The sequence below is a fragment of the Lactuca sativa genome, chromosome 6 (genome assembly GCF_002870075.4).
Source record: "Lactuca sativa cultivar Salinas chromosome 6, Lsat_Salinas_v11, whole genome shotgun sequence".
Taxonomy (NCBI): domain Eukaryota; kingdom Viridiplantae; phylum Streptophyta; class Magnoliopsida; order Asterales; family Asteraceae; genus Lactuca; species Lactuca sativa.
In genome coordinates, this window is record NC_056628.2 from 31,910,947 (window position 1) to 31,922,414 (window position 11,468).

The 11,468-nt window shown below is 32.5% G+C and overlaps 2 protein-coding genes across 4 annotated transcripts; both read right to left on the reverse strand.

Annotated features, from left to right (window-relative positions):
- Positions 1–1,947: 1,947 nt before the first annotated feature.
- On the reverse strand, positions 1,948–4,301 carry LOC111877587 (uncharacterized). Of its 2 annotated transcripts, none has more exons than XM_023874101.3 (10): positions 3,908–4,301; positions 3,774–3,818; positions 3,259–3,315; positions 3,074–3,143; positions 2,948–2,989; positions 2,766–2,860; positions 2,603–2,673; positions 2,429–2,511; positions 2,202–2,305; positions 1,948–2,136 (listed from the first exon to the last, which is right to left on the reverse strand). In XM_023874101.3, the coding sequence occupies exons 1-10, from the start codon at positions 4,112–4,114 to the stop codon at positions 2,074–2,076; spliced, it is 837 nt and encodes a 278-aa protein (XP_023729869.1). In that variant the 5' UTR covers positions 4,115–4,301; the 3' UTR covers positions 1,948–2,073. The 2 variants fall into 2 exon arrangements, with proteins under 2 accessions (XP_023729869.1, XP_023729870.1); XM_023874102.3 differs by having other exon boundaries at positions 2,787–2,860; positions 3,908–4,293.
- A 2,254-nt stretch (positions 4,302–6,555) lies between these two features.
- LOC111877585 (protein NONRESPONDING TO OXYLIPINS 2, mitochondrial) lies at positions 6,556–7,891 on the reverse strand. 2 transcript variants are annotated; one of them, XM_023874100.2, is made up of 3 exons: positions 7,622–7,891; positions 7,375–7,493; positions 6,556–6,749 (listed from the first exon to the last, which is right to left on the reverse strand). In XM_023874100.2, the coding sequence occupies exons 1-3, from the start codon at positions 7,747–7,749 to the stop codon at positions 6,724–6,726; spliced, it is 273 nt and encodes a 90-aa protein (XP_023729868.1). In that variant the 5' UTR covers positions 7,750–7,891; the 3' UTR covers positions 6,556–6,723. The 2 variants fall into 2 exon arrangements, with proteins under 2 accessions (XP_023729868.1, XP_023729867.1); XM_023874099.2 differs by having other exon boundaries at positions 7,321–7,493; positions 7,622–7,890.
- Between the last annotated feature and the right edge of the window lie 3,577 nt (positions 7,892–11,468).

Below are 11,468 nucleotides of genomic sequence, written 5' to 3' on the forward strand. Positions count from 1 at the left end.
TCTCCTATGAAATTCATCACTGTTTTTAGATTTTTGATTAAAAAAAAAGATTATATTATTTTTGGGAACACCTTATTTTGATAAGCCTAAATTGTCATTTTTTTCTCTAATTATAATTTCACTTGCAGTTTATGAAACTACTCTGTATCCTCAAATCTCTTGAAATGAAATTTAACAGGCATAATTTATATATATAAAAAAAGAACAAAAAAAAGTTGTAGGAATTTATTTGAAGTAAAAAAAAAAATAATAAATAATAATAATAATAATAATAATAATAATAATAATAAAGGGAATAACCAAATGAATGAGAAAGCATTTTGACTTTTGACTTTTGTTTGAAAGATGGTTGACTAGAAGTAAGCAGGTGATGGTGGATTGGTGGTGGTGTATGGCGTGCGCTTTACTTGAGAGACATGTAGGAACAGGCACCCAGTCTCTGCACCTGCACACCCCATATCTTTCCTCACTCCTCACTCCTCACATCACACGCCAAAAACACTTTTCACCTTTCTTGCTTTTTTTTTTTTTTCCTTTTCTTTTAATTTTACTCTTCAAAATAAAATATTAATTTTAGTAATAAAGAGTTGAGTAAATTACAGTCTTGGTCCCTATGGTTTACAGGTTATAAAACTTTTGGTCCTACTTTTGGAAAAGCAATATTACTAGTCCCTATGGAGGGTTTTGATAACATCGGTGGTTCTCCTCTCTAACAACCCTAACATAGGAGTTGTTAAACATTTCAAAAGGACAAAATTGCCCTTCTATCATTGCCTCCACCACCACCTCCACCTACCTGCCGCCATCAACATCACCAATCTGTAATTACCACAATCTCTAACTACCATCGTCATCACTAATCACCACCACCATAACACCACACTTGCTACAACCACCATGCCCTTGTTTATCATTGGTTTGATATGGTCAAGAACTTGCTTTATAAACAGACTTGGTGGGGTTGTTGTGATGATAGTGTCATAAGTTGTTGTGGGTGATGACCGGTAACCATGGTGAACATAATTTTCTCACTAGAAAAATACTGGTGGTGATTGATGGTGGGGCTAGCAGGTGGTGATGGTTGTGGTGGTGTGGCAGTGGAATGGTGGTTTGTGGTTGTAAAAGTGGCAAAAGAAACAATGATGGTGTGGCAATGGCATGGTGGTTGTGAGGGTGGTGGCAACAGGTGTGATGTTGTGGTGGTGGTGATTGGTGATGATCGTGGTGGTTGATGATTGTCGGTGGTGGACTAATGGTGGTAGGTGGGTGATGAGTGGTGGTGGAAGCAGTGGTAGAAAAGGCAATTTTGTATTTTTAAAATATTTAATATCCCCTCCATTAGGGTTGTTAGAGGGGATGAGCATCAGTGTTACCAAAACCCTCTATAGGGACCAATGGTGTTACTTTTCCAAAAATAGGATCAAAAATGTTATAACCGATAAACCATAGAGACCAAGACTGTAATTTACTCTAAATAGTTTAAATTACGCTTAGTTGGCAAACATGTCCACGTGGCATCCAAGTCATGATATCAAAAGTTCATATTGTTATAATTTAAACAATTTCTACCAATATAAGAAATAGAGTATAAAACCCGAGATATGGAGCATATACTTGTGGATGACGAATTTTGATTAAATTATACTTTTGGTCCCTGAGTTTGCTCAAAAGTTACAATTTTGGTAACAAATAGTTTCCTTTTGCAATTTTGGTGGCTAGATTTAATAGTTGTAACAAATTTAGTCGTCTGAGTTTGTTCACAAATTGTATTTTCAATAGTTTCCTCTTGCAAACTAAAAAACGGGCACCGAAAAGAGGAAACTATTCAGGACCAAAACTGATTTTTTTTATTATTTTTTTTTTTTTTGTAACAAACTCAGGTACAAAAATGTAATTTACTCTTTTGTTTTTTTATAACCAAATCCACTAATGATAAATCCAATCAAATTTTCGAATATGAATATGTATTATATCTTTCTAAAAATCTTTAATTATCAGATATTTAACATATCTCCTTTTAGGTGTAAGTGTAGAAAGTAAAATGACAAATTTGCCACTGACATAACATAACACCTATTTCCCACTAACATAATCAAGGAGATGTTTGTCAAGTTCAAAATGCCTGCAAAGACGTTTCTACAACCCAAAAAAAAAATAAGTTATTCCCATTAAAAAATATATTATATAAAAATAAAAAATACCTTTGTTATATCGGAAGCTTTAGCGACAGAATTTATCTCAGGAAAACGCGAAATTTCTTCAGCATTCTCAAATAAAATAAAAGTCGGGAGTTGATCGGGTATTCCTGTATATTTTTTCATTTCAATTATCAGATTGAAAAAAAAAAAGTAAACAAACTTAACACATGTTTATATATTTCTTGCATTTTACGTTTTTAACCCTAAAATTTATAGCAAATATCACGTACCTAAAGACACCCCAAATCTTGCAGCTGTATTTGGGAAAAGCCCAAGATCAACCACTCCAAAAGATATATTTTTATTTGAGAAACTGTTATACAAAAAATATATATAATCAGAACGATATTATTTATATATATTTTGTTTAATTACCACAATCAAAATTATATAAATATACTCACGTAATTGATAGTTCAGGAAGAACACGACTCGTGCGTATACAAGTAGATGAAAACAGAGAGCGAAATTCCACCTGACAAATTTTTTTTTTTAAAAAATGAAAAATCAATATTCAGATTAAATAAACCAAAATATAATAACTTTTTCTGTATAAACTTTGATAACTTGTAGAATTGTGAAGCCAACCAGCCAAAATTTTGATGTGCCACCTTCGGTTAATAAAGCTTCTAATTGTAAGGGTGTTAATTGTGCTGAAGAGCCTGAAATTATATAAATTTTGGAGAAATTTGTAACACGAAACTTTAAATAAAATAAGAGCATAAGTGAATGTAAAATTGAGTGTTTACCTAGTCCTGTGTAGGGAGGTTGTTGTGTGAAGATGTATATAACTATCAATAAATCAATGAAATGAGTAATGTGTCAAGAATTTATTAAAATGAAGGAGAAAAAAAAAATTTAGAAATGAAACGTACCTAAGAATGCTAACATGAACCAGAGTGTAAGGTGATAATCCACAACTAATGAAATGCCAACAAGAAATATCTGGAAAATGTAGGGAAGATCATATGAATAGCAAGAAAATCTATAATTGTTGATGTTAGTTGAGGGAGATATGGAGATCCATGGTTCATTTTGAAGGGTAAAATAGTCATTTTACCTTAGCAAATAACAGCATATCTGCAACAAAACCATCCCAAGTTTCTTCTTTCACCATCTGCAAAAAGCAGGAAAGTTGATTAAGTAAACTATTTATTAACAAAATAATTCATCATTAGAAAAAGTAGAGTTAACATTTTCTTCATGAACATTGTTCATCATGTCATATGCAACCTCACACTATGGATGGATTCGTATTATTTTTGCCTATATGATTGTGATCAGAAAGAAAAAGAACTTAATTTGTTAGTTGAACTCTTTCCCCTTTAGCCTTCCCATGATTTCAGAATTCAAAATCTTAAGAAGATTAGGATGTTCCCATAAGAATGTATCCCTCACTATTCCAATAGAAAGACCTACATTTTGATGTTTGATATCAAAGCTGAGGAATTTGTTGCAGAAGTAATAATAGCATTGGTCTATTCATAGTACACCTAATGGAGTTCAACGCAATTAACAATTGGAAACCAAATTAGGGGCGTATCAATTTAACAAGTTCACGGTAACATTAGATACCTTGACAGCGGTTAGTGTAACAAAAGCAAGAAGCGCTTGAAGTTCCTGTAATCAATGAAAGATATTTGCAGATCGATACATTAATAAACCTGTGTAAGTGATAAAGAGAGGCCTGAGAAAAGGAGATCGCTTACTCGGCGGAGGAGGTGTGCGGCGAATTCAGGAGAAAACAATTGAGAAGTGGAGAATCTGATGGAGAAATAAGAGAAGAAGGTGAGGAAATGGAGGAGATAATAGGGCTCCGATACCATGGCGAACAGTATGTTCATTGTTATATCGTAATACTGAGTGCGATCAACATCGGATTCACCGTTATTGGTGTTCTTCCCTTTCTTCCCCATGATTCCTAGGGTTTTCAGATAGCCGGAAGGGGGGTTTCTGCCAAATCCGCCTCTGTAAATCTCAGATCAACATTGGAGCTGGTTGCAACTTGCAAAGACTCCCAACTTCATTACACTTTACTAATGATTTTTTGATGGAAAACTTTTTGTATGTATTCACATACAATGATTTAAAAACAAAATTTGTTGTTTGTTTGATTTTTGTGTTACATGAATATTCATTTATGAAATTAAAAAGATATCATGAAAGACGTAGAATAAATAATTTATTGCCATTCAAATTGTTCATTACAATTTATTCAAACAAACCTCATAATGAGGAAAATAACAAATCCATATAATTTTCATTACAATTTATTCAAACAAACCTCATAATGAGGAAAATAACAAATCCATATAATTTTGCATTTAGGTTTTAATACATGGGAAGATATGTTCCAACTCATCGTGTCATTCGAGAAATCTAGTATATTTCTAAGGTATACTCAACTAGTCAAGTGAGATCGTTATGTAAAGAAGTTACTTTTGAGTGAAAATAAATAGTTATATCCGGTATCATTTTTTTTTGAAAGGAAACTTCTCTAACAAGGGTTCTAGACCAATTATCGTGCATCGATTAATCCCCTCTGCAAACATGAGGTTATGTCTCATGCTATGGAATCACTACGACGAACATTCATGACCACAGGGGATGTGTAGTGTCATGATTTAAACATAGGTCAATAAATTATCGACCATATCTTCTACATGTCATGTCAAGTCACCACAACTCAAGTGATTAACTTTTTATAGGAGATCTTTATGATTGTTAACTAATAGCCGAAAATAAGCTAGTTACTATTAATAATATGTATAATTTGTAAATTAATATATAAGAATAAGAGTAAATAGTGACCCAAAGATCTTTAGCCCGTAGCCACCTATTCGATTTTGTTGGGTTTCATTGAATCTGAATGCTTGACTTTATGGGCCCATTGAATCTAAGTTCTAAACATATTGACCTTTTTGTTTTTTTTTTCTTTTTTGTGTGTGTTCTTTAGTTATGAACAAGACTTGATATTTTACAATTATACCCAAAATCCACATAACCAATATTCATAGATATATTAGAGTAGTTTAAAATGTCTCTATGAATACTTTCAAATATATATATTAGAGTCGTTTAAAATGCCTCTATAATACTTTATAATATAATGGTGTATGTTATGCTGAATATATTATGAAAGGACATGATAATAGGTTTAATTATTACTTTTTAAGTTGTAAAATGAATAGCTTAAAACTAAATTTGATGTAATTTAACAAGTATTTAAATATTTTTATTTTCTTTTGAAGATATGTTTTATATATTTTATACGAGTATTAAATCACTACAATGACCAAAAATGGGTAGAAATTTGATACAAATTGGCTTTTTTTTTATCATTTATCACAAAATAACAATCTATTTAATAAAATGAGCTTTTGAAAAATACCTTTTGTTGTGAAACAATGATGTCAAAATGAAACTCCAGCTTATACGAGTCTATATGAATACTTAAAAAATAAAATCAACACCAATGTTTATTTTTGTATAAAAAGTTGTATATATAAGATATATTTCTTTTCTATACAGAATAAATTGTCTTAACAAGCTTGAATGACCATTTAACCTTTACATTCCAAAAAAAGAGTTTGACAATATCCATCAAATTTAACATGAAAGAAGTTGGAAGAAAAAACACAAGGGACATATAGGTAAAGCATTAATGTCTAGTCGAAATAAGTCAATTTTTTGTTAATCCATTTTTAATATGCCTCTTATTGGGTCTGATAAAAGATTGGTTCTAATTCGGTCATATTCAGACTGTTTGATACTACAATTAAAAGTCTTCAATTTGGTCATATAACCATTGATATGCCTCTAGGACTGCTTGATAGTTGATGACAGTATAAGATCAAAACCAAGACTTGACAAAGTAAGACACAACTATGAAACTGACCCCGTAAGAGGCATATGAGACCAGGCAAAGGCTTCTAAGTATGGTATCAGATCGTATTAGACTCAACTTCTTACCAGACTCAGTAAGAGGCATTATCAAAAAGCCCCTTCCTGAGTCTAATAAGAGGTTGGATTTAACTCAATCAGATCTAAGCTCAATCAACAACTATCAAACAACCCCTAAATCGTTATCTCTGGATTAAGTCAAAAAGAATTAACCATATAACTCATTAAGCTCGTTAAGTCAAAATCAAACAAACCTTTCCTCTACTTAAAAAAAAACATCACTAGCACTTATTATCTCACCCAAAACAAATGGAAGATCAAAGTGCTTTCCACCATTTATTATATAAGAAAAACTTTAATGTAAAACAGAAGCAACACACGTAGTGCATGATAACATAGATTATGGGATAAAATCATGGTAATCATGGGTTAGCAAGATTAATTAACAAGGATGGAAATTGAAAACAATAATTGATAAATGACTTTTTGGAATTCTATGCTTCCATTATACAAAATTGTTGCTAAAATCTTTCAACAAATATATGAAAAAGGACTATAAAAAGGATACCAATCTTGTGAATCAACATGCCATCTTTTGTGAATTTTAGGGTAGACTCCTCCCTTATCGAGGCACACTGAGACCCATTTCTGGAAAACAAAATAAGTCAAAATAAAATGAATTTTAAGCATGTACATTTATTAATGGATATATAGTAAAGTCTGTGAAGTATGCTAAACAAATGTATAAACAATTCTTATTTCTTTCCATGAAAAAACACAAAACTAATTATTAAAACAAAGAATAACATTCCCACATTCCAAAATCAAGTCAAAAAAACAAATATGCAAAGAGTTTAAAGAAACCATCTGACTATTGGTTAAACATCCTTTATACCTAAATCAACTACGAATAGTTATCACAATTACTAACTGGCAAAAGGGTAATTCTGGAATAAATTTTTCCAGAAGAAAAAGATGTTGCATTTATATGAAGAAACCAAAAATGTCGTTGCATTTGTTTAAGCAAAAAGGAAGTAATCAAGGTTATTTTAAAGGTTTCAACTTTCAACTTAATTACCACAAACCAAAACTAGATTTGGGGTAGAACTATGAACAAGGGTCGGGGCTTCTCTCAGTTTCTATCTAATCCTCAAACAACAAGCCTAGTTCATGATCGCATGTCATAAAGGTTTGAAATAAAACAAAGTAGTATGCTTACAGATAAAGATAAAGAGAAATTTTCAAACTCCCGGGTTTGCACTGGAAAGCATACCCTGAGACAAAGATCTTGACCCCTTCGAGTCTATCCCGAGACAAGATGTCAATCGAGCCGAGGACACTGCTGAGTGTAGTGGCAACAGAGATTGCACACAACCTATTCGAGAAAATGACCTGAAACAATGAAATTTTTTTTTTTTTCAACTAATTCACAGACAAAACAATCACCATTTATAAGGTAAACATGACATAAGAACACCCGTAATTATGGATTTAATATTGGATGGAAGTTGCGCATTTACCTCGTGACAGTTGTTGGAGATGAACGAGGAGCGAGGGATGGAATTGAAGTAGGTTTAGGTGAAGGAGTAGCCATGGATTTGAAGATTGTTGAAGCTGGTCTACAAATTGAGCGATATCGAGACGCCATTGTTGATGAGTGTGGAATATGGAGGTTCCGTTATTAGGGTTATAATTGGGGAGAACGGGAAAAAGTTTTAGCGGGTTTTGCCTCCGCAGTCGGCAGTCAGCACTTCGGACTAAAGGTGTGCCAATTTTGGGGCTTCGGTTTAATCAAGACGAAAAATTATTCTAATTATAATTTTTTTTGTTAAAAAAAAAAAGCAAAAAAAGCAAAAGCCATCAAAAATCATAATCGCAAATGATTTTTATCGGGCTACTGTTTTTGTAAATGGGCTACTGTTTTTGTAAATGGGCTCTGATTTCACTAGACCACGATTTTACCTAATGGGCTCATTGGTAATCAATTAAAATGCATTTTAAATATTGATTTCAATATTGTGGTAATTGGTAAGTGTTGCTCCTCTACTCTAGAGTTACAAGTTCGCAAGTTCAAAGACAAGTTTTTTCACACAAAATCAACTTAATCACAAAATTGCAAGAATGGTTTATATGGTATGTCAAAACTTATATATTCAGGCCAAAAAAGTTTGGACTAATTTCAGTGGTCCAAAAATTTCATTTGATTTGAACTATTTTGTAAAGACAATTTTGATCCCTGTTATTTGATTATCTATTTTTGTTTTATTAACAACAATTAAAAAAATTCTCTCTCTCTCTCTCTCTCATCTGAAACTCTCACCCAAACCAAAAAAAACCCAAATCCCGTCTATGGATCGAATTTAGATCTATTCGTCATTGTTTATGGTTGGATTTTCCGACGATGACGAAGCTGACAACGCCACCGTCTCTTTTTCTTCACCAAAAAAACGAAGATTTTGGTTTTATCTCCGACTGTGAAGTTGAAATCGCCTTTTGGACCACCACCATTTGCATATTTGACTCACCGCTTGCCATAGAGGTTATTTATGGATAAGATAAATCCATATCTGAAGAGATAGGGTTTGCAGTGTCGTCACCCGCTACGTGGAGCTACGAGCCTACCTCCGAATATATAGATTTGAGAGAAAGAAAAAAAGAGACATAGAGAGAGAGAGAGATGTCGTTTGAAACACTCACCCCTCTCCGAAGAACAAATCACATTTCGTATAAAGCCGTCTAAAACGCTCGCCTCTCTCCTGACGAACAGACCTAACTGCTTTAGATTTGTTCATATTTTTCGTTTGAGCTTCTTTTAGTTGTCAGATTTGCTTCATATCTTTTCATTGAGAGGTTCTTTTCTTTTTCAAATCTTTTTGTGTGTGTGTGTTCATCGAGAGGTCATTTCTTGCAAGACTGGAACTTGCTCATTACTCCTACACAAATGCGCTGCAAATTAAATCCAAATGAGTGGAATCTTGATAACTTGGTTAATCGATTACTGATTGATGATAATAATCCAAGCAATTTTCAAAATCAAAATTGATTTGTTTGATGATCGTTGGTTACAGTAGGGTAGTAAAAAGAGAAATAGGGAGACCGGGAAGAAATGATGGGGTATTTTAGTTTTTTCAATTATTAGAGAGAGAGAGAGAGAGATGTATTTCTTTTTTATTTTTCCCTTAAAATTATAAGAGTATTTAAATAAATAAATAAATAAACTAAAAAAACAAAAACCAATGGCAAAATCGTCATTAAAAAAAATTTAATGTAAACTGGACCAAACTTGCAACAAAATGAAAACATTAAACCTCTGGTACCAGTCCAAACTTTTTTGGCACAAACATGCGTGTTTTATATACCATAGGGATCATTTTTCAATTTTGTCCAAGTTATATTATACCAAATTACCCTTTAAGTTTCAGAAAAATCCAAAACAACCCCTCAAATATTGTATTAAATATATTTTATTTCCCGGTAGAGGAGCAACACATTAATATATATATATATATATATATATATATATATATATATATATATATATATATATATATATATATATATATATATATATATATTAAAGAAGTCCATCCTTATGAATAGTGAACTTGGTTACTTTTTGGCATATTTGATCCATATGGTTACATATGTGTCAAAAGTGGTTCGCTTCTTTTATTGAATTACAGTTTGGCCCATATTGATGGGTTTGAGCCAAAAGAACATCTTATGTGCTCATGCAAACCCTAATGCTTGGATCTAGGTTTCTCTATTGTATATGCAATTCATCCAAGACTTACAAACCCTAAATCTAGTGTATATATTTCAAAATTGATACAAGAAATCAGATCTAGATGATTACCTCTTCTTCAAAGCTTGAATCTTCTTGTCCTTGGAGCTTAGAGTCACAAATGTCACTCCTCTAATGACTTATAAACACCACAAACAAGAGGATGATCTTGGAGAGAGGTTGGAAGCTCTTGAAGTCGACTCTGGTACTCTTAAAAGTAGGGTTAGCCGATTTCAGAAGCCTTAGGGGTCTATTTATACTTGTACTGTCAGGGTTTCAGTCAAAACCCTAATTGGATAGCTTAGGCCTTAAGCAGTCCAAAGAATCTTCCAAAATAAAGGCCTTGGATGAAATTAGATGGGCTCCCACTCTAATTTTCGTCCACCCCTTAAATCCAAAAGGATTCTCAGCCCAAATCAACTATCACACAATTGACAGTTCGAGTCCCTTTATTTAATTAATCTCTTTTAGCCACAAAATTAATTCTTAATTAATTATTGTCTAATATTAATTAAATTATATGATTTCTCCTTTAATATATTATTCATATAACGTATTAATAAATCATAATAACCTCTATCTTCATAAATCATCCTATCATGTTGCTTTGGTGAAGACAACCCAAAAGGACCATGCACAGTCGGGTCAAATACTTACCAAATATAGTTACGAGCTTAGACACTAACACAACAGTCTCCCACTTTGATAAGTCTAGTAACTATAAATGTAAATACAATCCGATTAGCAATCGTAGCTCTCAAAGACGCTGTCAAACTCTGATCTTATCAGTAACCTGTCCTTTAGATGAGGGATCGTATAGTTCTTCGTTTTAGATATCATGTGGACAATTACATGGAACATAGTCATACTTATTGTCTAGCAGTTTGTTTCTCTATCTCTGATTCGTCTGACATAGAACTTAATTGAACACATCAATTCAGTCCTGACCGGGCCAACACATAAGTCAAACCAAATCATCGAGGGGCCCAGATATCGCTTTTACCCTCTCAGGATAAAAGGAACAGATAAACTTCGACTTATATGCATTTACTATCCACTAATCAAATCATACACAACAATGCATTTTATAACATCAAGTTACTGATGCATTTACGCGTTATTAATGCACAACCAATCAGCAAACAATAAACCATATATCTAAGTTTTAAGACCATATGATATTATCGTCTTGCGATCACTCGTGATAAATTCCATGAAGTGATTCCAGCAAGCGTGGGTTTATTCCAATGCTCAAATCAAGTTCATAAGCACTCACGAACGTTGTACAAACTTTTGATATGTCTAATACACTTTAGACAATCTACATACCAGTTCATGACAGTCTTCATTCATACCTACTTCCAACATATGAACGATTGTGGACTATTCGAATAATCTTATTATTCAGGAAGTCAAAACATGCAAAGTGAACAATAAGTAAATAATTAACATAAGACAGTAACTTTACTCATAAATAATACTAATTTATTTAATCATCGAATTTTAATTACAATTTATCTATTACACGTTTCTAAACTATCTAATCTAAACTAATATCGTCCTTCAGCCCAATGCTCCTAACG

Excerpts from the sequence above, each read along its gene's own strand:
- LOC111877587 (XM_023874101.3), bottom strand. The coding sequence starts at position 4,114 with ATGGGGAAGAAAGGGAAGAACACCAATAACGGTGAATCCGATGTTGAT. Across the intron at positions 3,819-3,907 it reads CCGCACACCTCCTCCGCCGA|GAACTTCAAGCGCTTCTTGC; the intron begins GTAAGCGATCTC and ends CATTGATTACAG. Across the intron at positions 3,316-3,773 it reads TTACACTAACCGCTGTCAAG|ATGGTGAAAGAAGAAACTTG; the intron begins GTATCTAATGTT and ends TGCTTTTTGCAG.
- LOC111877585 (XM_023874099.2), bottom strand. The coding sequence starts at position 7,749 with ATGGCGTCTCGATATCGCTCAATTTGTAGACCAGCTTCAACAATCTTC. Across the intron at positions 7,494-7,621 it reads TCTCCAACAACTGTCACGAG|GTCATTTTCTCGAATAGGTT; the intron begins GTAAATGCGCAA and ends TCATTGTTTCAG.